At 43.4% G+C, this 13,916-nt stretch overlaps 1 protein-coding gene across 1 annotated transcript; it reads right to left on the bottom strand.

The window, feature by feature from the left end:
- Positions 1–2,727: 2,727 nt before the first annotated feature.
- Positions 2,728–4,294, bottom strand: LOC125541482 (7-deoxyloganetin glucosyltransferase-like). Its single transcript, XM_048704888.1, has 2 exons — positions 3,772–4,294; positions 2,728–3,686 (listed from the first exon to the last, which is right to left on the bottom strand). Exons 1-2 carry the CDS (start codon positions 4,274–4,276, stop codon positions 2,728–2,730), a joined length of 1,464 nt encoding a protein of 487 aa, XP_048560845.1. The 5' UTR covers positions 4,277–4,294.
- Positions 4,295–13,916: the final 9,622 nt, after the last annotated feature.

Consider the following 13,916-nt stretch of genomic DNA (forward strand, 5'->3'; position numbering starts at 1 on the left):
CAAGTGTCTGTTAGTTGCATAAAAAAGAGACGACATGTCAAACTGAAAGTCCTCCTTGAAGTTGTGCAAAACTATGTCTACCTAGTTGTAGCAATTATAGTGTTTTAGGTGATATATCCAAACTGTCAATAAGATCATTTAACTCAGTTTAGTATCTACCTGGGATAGCGTTTTCGAGTTTGGGTATTGTTATGAAGCAACTCTTGCAAAACACATTCCTCTTTAAATAGCTAATGCAACCATTTGTTGAGTAAGCTTATTTTTTCTTCCTCCAATTTTGAGGTTTTAAATTACCAACCCACCTTGATCCTTAGGCATGCACAAAATGTCCCATTTAGCAAATATGTACTTGCTCCTCTCGCCCTCACATTGCCAAATGAACCTAGACCGACAAAAGTCTAGCCTTTTCAACACACATTTAGTTGTCTAAAAAACGACTAGTAAGGACAACGTTATTGAGGGTAAGTCGTTCTCCATATGACAAAAACACACCCTTACAGAATTTTTTTTGAAGTGGTCTTCAATAATTTTACATTCCTTGTTAGTGAGCTTACAGTGATGAATGGGGATTCTGAGGTACGTAAATGGAACAGATCCCAGATCACGGCCCAACAGTTGCCTGTAATGACTCTCCTCCTCTTTGGCCTTACCAAAATAGAAGAACTCACTTTTGTGGAAATTAATTTGGGACCCGATAGTTGATCGAAAAGATACATGATCAACTTCATATGAATCGCTTTTTGAAGGCCATGTTAAAATGACAGTGTCATTTGCATACTGGAGGATAGACACACCTCCATCAACCAGATGCAAAATAAGGCCCCCAACCATACCATCCTTCTTAGTCCTTGCTACGAGAATTACCAACGTACCAACAACAATATTAAATAAAATTGGCGACATGGGGTAACCTTGCCTCAATCCCTTGTGTGTGTTGTGGAAATAATGATCGATGTCATCACTACATTAACCCCAACACCATGGCCATAAACGTAAGAAGCACTTGTTTCCTCCATTCATCTGCAACACCTTTCATGCGAAGGGCTTTTTGAAAAAATGGACACTTTACTTTGCCGTAGGCCTTTTAAATGTCCACCTTAAAAATAAATACATCGAGTTTCTTAGTTTGGAACCATGGATTGTCTCATGAAGCATAACCCTGCCCTTAAGAATATTGTGTCCAGGCATAAAGACAGTCTACATTGGATGCATTACCATATGAGCAATAGTAGACAATCTATTAGTCCCCACCTATATAGAGATATTAAAACTAACGTTCAACAAATAGATGGGTCTAGATTACTCAATATGTATATCATCTACTTTCGTAGGTTAGCGTGTGATAATTTCAAAGTTGTATAAATCCTCAAACATTGCAAGAAGATCACCCTTAGTGACCCTCAACATTTCTGATAGAACTCGGTGAGGGACTCATCTGGTCCCAACACTTTATTACACTTCATCTGAGATATGATGTCAAATACCTCTTTTTTCAGGGCAGGTGTTGTCAACACAAAACTTCCTCAGTGGAGAGTTGAGGTATATCATCAATGGCATCTTCCACCATGGATGCAAAATTGGATTGTAGAGAGCCAAAAAGATGAGAAAGCTTGCTCTAGGACACATCAGCAGTCCCAGGGCCCAAACAAGATTTTGACAGCTACGACCGGGATCAACCAAGATCGACACGTTCATGATGCCAGATTTTGGGGTGTGAAGGTTAGGGATCGATTTAGACTAACCCTACAAAACCAAGGTTTAAAAGGGACATTGCACTTTTAATTTTGTACTTTTACTCATGTTTGTCTCATGAGCTGTTTTAAGAAATGACATGACAACCGAAATGGTCTTGTTTTTTTCTCTTCTTGGTATGTGTTTCATTTGTTTGCACTTTGACACCATAGAGGGGACACACAAAACAGCTATCTCTTTCAAAAACATCTGATGGAATGAGACAGAAAATATATAGATAAACTAGTATAGTAGAGATAATTAGATAGATAACACTCCAATTGCTTCAAAATCACTGCTCCAAAAAATGCCATTATGTACTTATCATCTTTTTCACGCTCCATTTTTGCATGGCCCAAATACTTCTGCACCGCTGCTATCTTCCCTCCACCACCAGGGTGTCCCCCCCTGACGTGATGGCACCCTACGTGCGCTATAGCATACCAAAAATTGTCAAGAAGATCATTTAAGCCAAAAGAAAATTTAACATATTGCTATTGAGCAAATCAATATTTTTACAGTACCTTCAACAACAAAAATACTCATGTTTGTACTTTTACTTTTGCAAGCCCAATTTTGTAGCTATTCGGGTTTATGATAATACAAGTTGTCTCTCATCAGTTGTGAATAATCCGTATAGACTTGGCACACCTAACTAGTAAGTACACACCGGTGATGTATCCTTTAACTTGTATTTTTTAGGGAGTTGGGGTTAATTTTCAGTATCTAATCTCAGTTAAGTTCTAGACTAGAAATGTTGTAACTTACATACAAATTCAGATTACACTTTTGTTGCTGCATTTCTAAATTTGTAATTCTTTATAGGAGGAGATCTACACCATGCGGAATACAAGATCAAGAACGTCTCTATTTGATCTGATTTGATTGTACGATTGATCTCTTGCATCTCAAACCTGCCTGCGATCCTGGTACGCAACATTTAGTTAATTACCCACCTGCAGGCTGCAGGCACTCCGGGCATTGCTTTCATTTCCATCATTTTGGGAGTTTATTTAATCTTGCCAAGAGTACATCGCAAATCACCGTGTCCAGACTGACCTCCACGGGTCCACCTGGCATAGTCGCCCGCACGGCCTTTTCCTTCCACTCCGCCGCACGCTTCCTCATCTCCTGCCCCTTCTCCCCCTCCATCACCTCCCGTATCATCGCCGCGAGCTCTGCCCTTTTCACCTCTCCGCCGATCTCCATCCCGTTCCCCCACTCGGTGCACTTGTACCGGCAGTTGGTTTGTTGCTCCGCGAAGAAGGGCCAGCTCAGCATTGGCACGCCGGCGCAGATACTCTCCAGGGTCGAGTTCCACCCGGAGTGCGTCAAGAAAACCCCCACCGCCTCATGGGCAATCACCTTCTCCTGCGAGCACCATGTTGTCAGCATGGAGCAGCCGCCGATGGCCAAAAGGAATTCCGGCGGTAGCACGGCCGTGTCGCCCTTCACGAGGTCTGGCCGGATGTTCCATATGAACGGGTAGCCGCAGTTGGCAAGCCCCCACGCGAACTCGAGAAGCTCCGCGTTCGTCATGACAGTGATGCTGCCGTAGTTGACGTACACGACGGAACGGGTGCTCTGTCCGTCGAGCCACTCCAGTAGGCCGTCCTGCTCCCTCCAAAGGTTGGACCCGAGGTCGTCAACCGAGGTGCCTGCCGGTACCACGAGGCTAGCGTAGCGGTGGAGCGGGCCAACGGTGTACATGGGTGGGAGGATGGCGCGCATAGCGTCCAGCACCGGCCCCTCGAGCTCATCGAAGGTGTTGAGCAACACCGCGTCCGGGAGCGATAACCGCTCAGAGATGTACATGATGAAGTTCAGCAGCACGTCCTCGCGGTCCGTCGTCCGTATGAAGTTAGGGAAATCGCGCAGGCGCATGCCATCGCACATGCCCTCAACGCCGTGCACCACCGTGTCAAGGTGTTCCTTGTCCGTGACCTGTGACTCATCTGGACGCAAGCCGCAGCACAAAACGCACTCATCAAAACACACACACATATATATGTCGATTCTGAAAACGGGACACGTACGTACCTTTGAAAGGAACGAAACCCTGCTCTATGAGCTGCCGATAGTGGCGGTACCCCATGTACCCACAGGCGCTAGACGTCCACAGCGCGGCGCATGGCACGCCGATCTCCTTCGTAGCATCATAGCCGAACGACATGACACCGTCAACGACGAGGCAGGTGACAGGCGGCACTCCGGAGCTGGGGTCACGGAGCTTGCCAAGAAGTGCCATGAAGTGGGGCAGGAAGGCTGTCATGATGGAGTAACATAGTCCACCGACTTCCTGGGTGGCGTCCTCGTCGGATGGCGGGAGCCCGTCCGGCATCGAATCGAAGCGGAAGTCCGGGAGGCCATTAAGCGCCGCTGGTCCGCGCGAGCGGAGCAGCCGGCGGTGGTTGAACTCGGTGTTGACGAAGGTGACGTAGAAGCCCCGGGTATGGAGTATCTTGGCCAACTTGAGCATCGGCGTTATGTGGCCCTGCGCCGGGGACGGCAGGCAAATGACGTGGGGCTTCTCGATGGCCTCCATAATAATTCTTGGCACTTGTTGCTGAGAGGATTCGTTAGAGCGTGGTCACTACTTATGGGGGTTAAACTAAGGTTCCAAGTAGATGTTTCCAAGTATACGATGGAACGTTGGATTTGTCTTCCGATGGATGTGTAGTTCGCACATTCCAAGGGTATCTGCCGCTGATGGTGGCCTGGCCAGTACTAGGTACTTGCCGCCCGATGTGCATTTGGTCCTTCTGGCGATTTTTATTAGAGATACTATTCACTTGCGCTTGTTACATGTGAGTGTCCTCGCCACACCTGGTCGTGACGATCTGTGTATGCGTGTCTTGTTTTTTTGGAGAAAAGGCGCCGGCCAAGTCTGAAGGGAGCTCGAACCTAGTCCGACTTTACGTAATAAAGTCATCAACTGGCCAGGATTATAGGGCAGCGACATACATAAAGAATAGGGGGAAATGAAAAAAGGGATACAAGGTGCTAAGTAGAACAACTCCAAGGCAAGGCCAAGAACAAACCGCATCATTGCCAGACCGCCGCTAGACCTACAACAACTAACCTACTAAGGCCACGTGAGGAGACTGTTCAGCGTGAATGATGAGCTATAAAAACGAAGGCCACAGGAGAAGGGCATCACCGTGCGAGTATTGTGTCCGCAACAAAGATTTGTCTCCACCGCCACAAAGGGACACTACCATTTCACCCAGGCTCGATGGGTGCCACTCTGGCGGACGGCAAAGTGGTTCCCCAAGAACCCAAATCAAGGTGTCCAAGCTACCCAAGGAGACACAACAAGAGCGGACCCAGACGCAACGGGAGCCCGACCACTCAAGCACCGTCATGAGCAGCGGCAAGGCAAAACAACAGAAGTGAGTTGTTGAACGAAGGCGTTGAATCACAGAGAAGGCCGAAAATAGAAGCACAATACATCGGTCAAGGATAGGAAGCGGAAGCCAAAGGCATAACACCGTCACCGAGAAGGACACCGATCCCTCACACCAATGACAGGGACCATCTGCACTAGGAACCAAGTAGGATGTCAGAGATGAAGCCTGGCCCACACACGCCATCATCGAACCGCCGCCAACTAAATCAAGTCACTCTTTTTTTTAATGTGTGTTTGCTTTTTTTTTCATTTTGTAAGTCATTTTTGTATTTCTTTCTTAATGTGTGTGTGTGCGCGCGCGCGCACGCCCGCGGAGGTAGGGGTGCGGGGTGCACGAGCGATATTATTATGAAATGCAATTCATCTTGAGATTTTCATTCATCTTCGACGTGTTCATATATGTATGTTATGTGGCAGGCAATACTACCAACATGAGAAATTCAATTAATCTTCTATGTATACCCGCAAGTACTATGTAATATCTGTGCAAATTATATTCAAGTCCAAAAAGCTGCACTATTATATATTATTCTTGCAAATTGTGAAAAATGTAGTTTTTTGTGTAAATAGTGTGTAAATTTTTGTCATCATTTTTTTAATTGTACCTTTCTTCTTGAAAGGTAATACCAATGCCATTCATTCACTCTTCCTTTGAAACATTAATTTTTATTGTTTAGTTTTTATTGTAGTTTCAATTTTTATCACGGCGCAGTAGCATCGAGGAGCATCCAAGTGGTTTAAAAAACAGGAAGGCGAAACGGCGGCGGCTCCCTGAAAATGGAGTAAAGGTCTCCCTGCCTAGCCCCCGATCCGGCGGTGCGTCCAGCATCGTTGGTGGGCGTGTAGAGGTGTGTTTTCGGTGGATCTATCTTTGGTGGATTTACTCGTATCTCGTCGTTGTTCGTCTATGTTCGTGTGTCTTAGGGATGGATTCTTCCGACCTACGTTATTCTACATCGGCGGCGGTTGTTGTTCTGATGCGTTGGTCCTATGGGGCCTTGGCACGACAACTTCTCGACTGTCTACTACAACAAGTTGTGCCTGACTCCGGCGATGGAGGAGCGATGACGGCAGCGTGCCTTCGGTTCGCTTCAGTGCTTGTAGTCGTCGCTAGGTGGTCTACGGATCTGGATGTAGTTTTTATTTCTGGTGTTCGTTGTACTGCAATGATTGAAGATGAATAGATCCAAAGTTTTTCAGCAAAAAAAATCTTGGTTTATCTTGTGATTCCAACTAAAGGATTTATCATCAAGATTGCTAAATGCAATAGACTGAAATTGAGTTCGTTATGCCCCTATATTAATCTTTATAATTACTATGCATGTGTAAAGTAAATATAGGTGTCAAAGCAAAGCGATTCTACGACGTTGGCCATGTACCCGCAACAAAAGTTAGATGGCTTCATCAAAACTGGCAGGGTCCCATGAGTACCTGAAGCTCACCGATGTACGCATGGGCTTTGTATGTGGGTTTCGCTTCACCGAATGGAATATTGAAAGTTGTTTAGGCGGTGTGTATGCACTTGGAGCGGGTGGCATAAAGTTTTTGCCGAACATAGCTGGCAGCATAACCTCGGGATCGATCCGCCTCCTTTGTCGAGATAGGCATAGTTTCGGTCCCATATGATTTTACTGTTGCCAATATATCTTTCCTTTTTTTTTACTTTGTCAGACTTTTTGTGGTCAGCATTATGCTTTGGATGGCTCTACCTCAAACAAAATTGTCAACAGTCTGAAAGCCACCCAGATGCGTGTTTAAGTAGCCACCTTAAGTTAACCATTAACATTGTTGAGGAAATCGTTAACTGGTAGCTGCTCGGTTGGCTAGCGAGTAGGGGATTAATTGGCTAATCGGCAAGTTAATCGGCCATTTAATCAATTAATCAGATGATTTTTCGGTTTATCGGCTACTCGGTGAACCTATGAGTAGGTATTAATCGGCAAGTTAACTGGTTAATTGGATGAACTCTTGAACAGGGACCATTAATAATAATCTCACATCTTTCATGGATACTCTCAAACCCAATCCATGTCTACGAGCATAGCATGGCAATATAAGCATCACGTAGAAGTAACTCCGAAGGTTTGATAATAAAAGGGCAATAGGTTCTACCTCATCATCTACTTCCCAAACCCACAAGTTAATCACATCCTAATCACGCAGTGTTTGAGGATTGTAACTAATGCATAAAAACAGGGTAATAAAGGGGTATGATCAATGTGTTACTTGCCTTGCTGATAATCCGCAAACCCTAGAGACTCGTAGTAGCATGCTTCGCACTCCGGAAATTCTATTGCAAACAAACAATGGCATACATAAGCCCTCAAGCATAGATGCAAGGGTAAAACTCAACTAAGAAGATCCAATCTGAAAGTTCAACTGAAGTGGTTCGATTTGCAAAAAGAATCAGTCAAAACGGAGCTACATAACTGAAACTACGATCAAAAGAATTTCGAAAACAAATCTGCTAAAAACCAAATTTTAAATTTTCAAAATCATGTTCAAGTTGATTAAACATAAAGAGGGCTTCGAGACGAAGATTTTGGCGTTGGTTTCACTGGATTTGGACAAACGGTTGAAAAGTTGCGAGGGTTTGAAGATCATGGGCTAATATGCGATAAAAATAATCGTAGATAGGTCCCTAGCGGAAAAGAAAACAAAAAAGAAAAAATCTATCAGACGAAGGTCCGCTAACAGAGGCAAACGGGCGAAAAGTGTTCGTTAAAACGAACTAACGAACGAACTTTCGTTAAATAGCCTAAACCGAGAAAAATCGAGAAAACCGAACCGATCTAAATTAAAAAAACAAACCTAGGGTTTAAAATAAAACCGAACGGTTTTTACCTAAACCAAAAAAAATCTGGGGCGGCGAGGTCAACGGCGGCGGCTCGGGTCCGGCGGCGGCGGCTCGGCGGGGCGAGGCGACGACGCGGCGCAGGCGGCGGCTGCGCGGCGGCGACGGGGCTGCGGCAGCGGCGCGGGGCGGCGGCTGCGGCGGCGGTGTGCAGCGCAGGCGGCGGGGCGGCTCGGGGTGGCGAGAGGGGCCTGGGGCTGCGGCTTATAAAGTCCCTCCCCCCCCCCCCCCCCCCGTGGTCTCTGACTTGGGAGAGGGGGCAGAGACGGCGACGGCGACCCGAACTCCAGCCGGAGTCCGGCGCGGACACGAAGCGTGGCGGCAGCGGCCGAACGGGCCGGCTGGGCTGCGGCCGAGTGCGGTCCGAGAAAGTTTTTTAAAACATTTCCGCTGAAAGGAAAAATCCTAAAAAAATATTAAAAAAATTCTAAAAATGCCAAAAACAATTTTTACCATCTAAATAAAATATTTAGAACATAGTGAACATTTTCTTGGCCTAAAAATGCATATTTTTCTAATTCGAATAAAATAGCAATAAAAATCCAAATAAAATAATTATTTGATTTTAATATTTTTTCTCTAATATTTCCTTTATTTTGGAGAATCATATTATCTCCGCTCTTTATTTTGATATCGAAAATATTTTGGAGAGAAAAATAATTAAAACCAAATTGATGCTCTTTTCAATATTTGAGATAAATTCAAATATGAAAATAAATGAAATCCCCAAATCTCTCCGTGGGTCCTTGAGTTGCTTAGAATTTCTAGGATCAAAACCAAAATGCAAAATAAAATATGGTATGCATATGATGACCTATGTATAACATTTCAAATTGAAAATTTGGGATGTTACACAGAGTGACTTCGTGAGCACTTGATGGACTTACCTATGGTTGAAAAAACAATACCCACTATCCTGATGAACTGTGATAATCAAATTGTGATCGTCAGATAAACAGTTCTAAGGACAATATGAAGTCCTCAAGGCATGTGAAGAGGAGACTAAAATCTGTCAGAAAACTGAGGAACTCCGGAGTTATTACGTTGGATTATATCCAAACGTCGAAAAACTTGGCAGATCCCTTCACAAAGAGTCTATCACGTAATGTGATAGATAATGCATCGATGGAGATGGGTCTGAGACCCACCGCATGAGTTGTCCATAGTGGTAACCCACTCTATGTGATCGGAGATCCCGTGAAGTAGAAGTGGGAGACAAACTGTTGGTCAGCTGAGAGGAGAGTATCCCTATTTTAATTATCCCACTCCATGAAGATGCAATACTCTCCTGATCTGCATGGCAGGTTGATATTTATCTTAATGTGTACCAAGTGGCTTATTTGAGTAAGCAGAGATGTTGTCCTGCAGAGCATCTCCCGAGGAACACACATATATGAATTTGACTGTTAACGTTGAAGTCTATGAGAATTGGGTGTTCTCTAATAAATTCATGAAAGGCCCTGGAATATTAATGTGGAAGCTTCCATTAAGAAAAAAGAAAGGCTCTCCTTGTGGAGTTTGATATTTTGGACATTTTATCTGAGTTCCAGCAATTATCTGTGGCTAATTTTGATAGGATGAAAAAGATCAAAAGTGATTTAGAACTTATCTAGAAAAATGAAGACAGTGCCTTTTGGCAGAGATTCGGAGATAGGAAAATCTTGGAAGGTGATCATAATAATGCCTATTTTCATGCTCTTGCTAACCATAGGCATAGGAAAAATCACCTTCCCGAGTTGGTGGGTCCTGGAGGTGTTGGGACATCCACAACCGACATGTTGGATGTTGCTACCTCATTCTACAAAGATCTTTTTGCCTTTGAACCTAAACCTGACATCCATCTAGATGGTGAGTTTTGGTTCGAGGGAGAAATGGTCACTGATGCTGAGGAAGAATTTAGAGAGATCCTTTTCTGAGGGTGAGAGTTAACAAGTTATCATGAGCTCTTATGCCAATGGTGCCCCTGGCCCCGATGGCCTTTCTTTTCTGTTTTATCGGACCTTTTGGGACCTAATTAAGGATGATTTCATGTGGTTGGTTAGGGATTTTGAGAATGGGGTGCTCGATGTGTATAGACTCAACTTTGACAGTATTACCCTTATCTCTAAAGTTCCCCATGCCAAGGACATGAAGAACTTTAGACCTATTAGTTTGAGCAATTGTGCTGTCAAAAAAGTTCCAAAGCTATGGCTACTAGGGTTTCCCCTTTATGTGACAGACTCATTTCTTCTAATCAAACTGCATTTATTAAAAGGAGATTTATCCTTGAAAGTGTGGTAATGGCTCGTGAGGTCATTCATGATGTTCATAGGTCTGGGTCTAGCGGTTTGATCTTCAAACTTGATTATGAGAAAGCCTATGATAGGGTGAGTTAGGACTTTTTGAAGGAAATGATCCTTTCTAGGGGCTTTGGTGAGAAATGGATTGGGTGGATTTACAGTACTTTACACAAGGTACATTCCAAGTTAGGATTAATGATACAAATGGCGGGCATTTTGGGGCGGGGGGGGGGGGCGAGGGCTGAAGCAGGGTGACCCTCATTCACCTCTGTTGTTCAACCAGTTGGTGGCTAATGTGTTCTCTAAAATGCTATCTAAAGTTGTCAACCATGGGTTGATTGGTGATCTTCTACCTCAAGCTATCCCTGGTGGGGTAATTAGTTTACAATATGCTGATGATACTATTCTGTTTCTTTAGATTATGCTAGGAATTTGAAATGGATCTTGACTTTTTTTGAGAAACTTTATGGTTTGAAAATCATTTTCCAAAAAACTGATATGCATACTATCCATGTTTCTGATGCCATGTCCAAGGAATTTGCTCAAGTTTTTTGCTCTTGGTTTGGGGAGTTCCCATTTAAATATTTGGGGGGGCCCTACATTTTAAAAAACTTAGGAGGAAAGACCTCCAACCTATAATAGACAAAATCATCAAAAACAATTGATGGTTGGCTTGGTAAAAATCTCTCCTAGAGGGGCAAACTAATTCTTTTAACCACTTGTATTGCAAGTATCCCTACTTATTGCATGTCCATTATGAAATCCCCTAAATGGGCCATTGAGGCCATTTCCTCCCAAATGTCTCATTTCTTCTGGGGCAACATGGGGGATATCCATAAATATCACTTGTCTAAGTGGGGGCTTATCTCCATAAAGAAAGAATTTGGAGGTGTGGGAGTCCCCAATCTCAAAGAGTTTAATATGACATTGCTTGCTTCTCGGGGGGAAATATTCTATGATGGTAGAGACAATGACTGGAATAAACTCCTTTGTTATAAATATACATCTAATAAACACAACAATTTTTGGGCCAACCCTGCCCTGGGCTCTCCTTTTTGGAAGAGTGTTTAAGGACTTTTGATGCTGCAAAGATTTTTATAGATGGCCTCCTAGGAATGGGGAAAATATTGCCTTCTGGCATGATATTTGGATTGGGGAATGCTCTTTGAAAACTCTATACTGGGATCTGTTTGATATCTGCTAACAGCAAGATGCTACACTTGCTCAAGTGTGGGATGGTGAATGCCTGCACCTTACTTTTAGGAGGTGTTTTGATGATCCTACTATGGCTTGGTGGTTTAGTTTGGTGGTAAAGCATTTTGCTCCTTCATCTAATGTAGATAGACATTTTTGGACTCTTGAGCTTTCTAGTCATTCACTATCAACTCTTTCAACAAGATGATTAACTTTGGTGGAATTTCTTCTGACACCAAAGATTTTATTTGGAAAATTATAGTTCCCCCAAACATTCATGTTTTCTTTTGGCTGATGTTTAATAACAAAAGTTTAACAAGGGACAACCTGGCCAAGAGAAGACATGTAGATGATTTGTCATGTGTGTTTTGCAGTGAGCTTGAAACCATTCAACATATTTTCTTTGAGTGTATCGCTACTAAGGAGATTTGGTCAATTACTGCTGAGTCTTTTGGTATCTCTATACCTGATTCCTTTATGTCTTTATCTTCTTTTCAGAAGCAAAAAAGTCTCGAGAGGCGGTTAACACTGCTACTTCTGCTACCTTGTGGAGCTTATGGCTTTTGCGCAACCAATTTTTTTTCAGGGGCGAAAATGGCGATGTATACGTTGTGTCTTGGATCTGGTGGGGCCAATGATCAGGCAATAGAAAATTCTATGTACAGGCACCCAGGGTGCTCTTCTTCTCTGGTGCTTAAGGCTTTTAGATCGTCGAAGAGGAAATTGCTTACGATAGCCTGGAGTGGCTGATATCTGGTAGGGAGAACGTCTTGCATTCTATGATTTCAATGGCTTATCTGCGCATGTCATGTGTTCTTTACCCTGCGGCTGGAAAGATGTAATAGGGAAACTTTTTCTAGAACCCTTCTTAGTTGTATATGTCCCTGTGAGGTACTTTAGGTTGCCGCCGAGAGCTGTTGAACAGTTGCCTTGGCTTAATAAAGTAGGGGCTGGGGGAAACCCCTCTCATTTCAAAAATAAAATAAAGATAAGACTATTTTTTTAAACCTAGGGGGCGATCCCCCCCCCCCCCCCCCCCCCCCCCCACACACACACACACCTGTGCATAGCTCCACCTCTAGGTGATTGTACTGAGTATGCTATAGTGCTATTACATTCGAATATGTTGTTGTGGACCTGGAGCTGTATTGTTTTCAGATCTAGCACTTTGTAGAAGGTTCATGTGAGGATGTGTATGCTGAGACGTCAAATTGTGCATAGCTCCCACCGCAAAAAGAATGTTCATCGCTTTTGCCTAGGAATTCCCAAATCTGTAATGTGGACAAGCTGGGAAAACTGTGTGGTGCTCGCATAACTGTGTTCTAAGTTGAAAATGTGCAACAAGAGCCGGTGCAAACCACTAATGAACTCATCCTGATAGTGTCACATATCATTCCGGCCATACAAGTGTACAACTCCCTTGAATTAGTATATCAAGCGCCTCCCTGGAGCTGGTAAGGCTGAAATTCATTTGCAGTAACATTTAGAAACTTTGGCAGCTTTTTGGATCTGCTCCTTGTGGTACAAACCTTCTACCAGCGGCGACAAATATTATGAATTCGGTAACAAGTTGCTAACACTGGCCCTTCTGAACAGATCTAGGGCATTCAAGAGTGATGCATCAGTTACTGTATGCTTAGACAGTGTAGTTACTACTGCCCATTTTTCCATGGACACTCCAGAAAACAACATGCTTAAAGGACAAATAAACAGAGGATCATCCAAAGACAAAACGACTGTTTTAAGGGATTACTTTTTGTTGAACAACGGTATATATTAATGTAATGGTAGTATAAAACAGATCGCAGGCACTAGAATATACAACAGCAGTGCATCATACAAGCAGCCAATATTTTTGACGAAAACGACGAGGAAATGTGTGGAAATCGTAAAAGTGCATGTTATTATTAAGAAAAATAGTCACTTAAATCTCATCAGCTAGAGGCCTTTCTAAGTTCCCATAACCCCAGCAATTGTAGGCTATCAGGAATTGGTCCTCTTTCTCTCTGTATTTGTTTCAGAGATGTGCAACTGAACTTATTCAGTCGCCATCAAGCAACATAGTACGTGTTCTAGAATGTAGTGATCTCAGGTGACATAACCCACTAGAGGAATATGCTTTTTTAGCTAGATAAGCTGGAAATTTGGTTTGGTGGTACTTGGCTTACACAAATATCTGAACCTGACCTCATACTACGCAGCAACACGTAAAATACAGGTTGGGGATACTCCTTGGCTTCTTCTCATCTTGCAACTCTGACTTTTAAGAGTTCCTAGTAACCAGACCAAGTGAATTTGTCAGATTCAAATGAGCAGTAAATATAATACGGAGGATTCATCCCACCACACAAATGTAAAACTTAAAAAAAACGGAGATATGAAACTACATAGCATTGCAAAATCATGAACTTTGGGATTTGGTATTACTTGACATACACATATGTCTGAA

The sequence above is a fragment of the Triticum urartu genome, chromosome 2 (genome assembly GCF_003073215.2).
Source record: "Triticum urartu cultivar G1812 chromosome 2, Tu2.1, whole genome shotgun sequence".
In the NCBI taxonomy this organism is placed as follows: domain Eukaryota; kingdom Viridiplantae; phylum Streptophyta; class Magnoliopsida; order Poales; family Poaceae; genus Triticum; species Triticum urartu.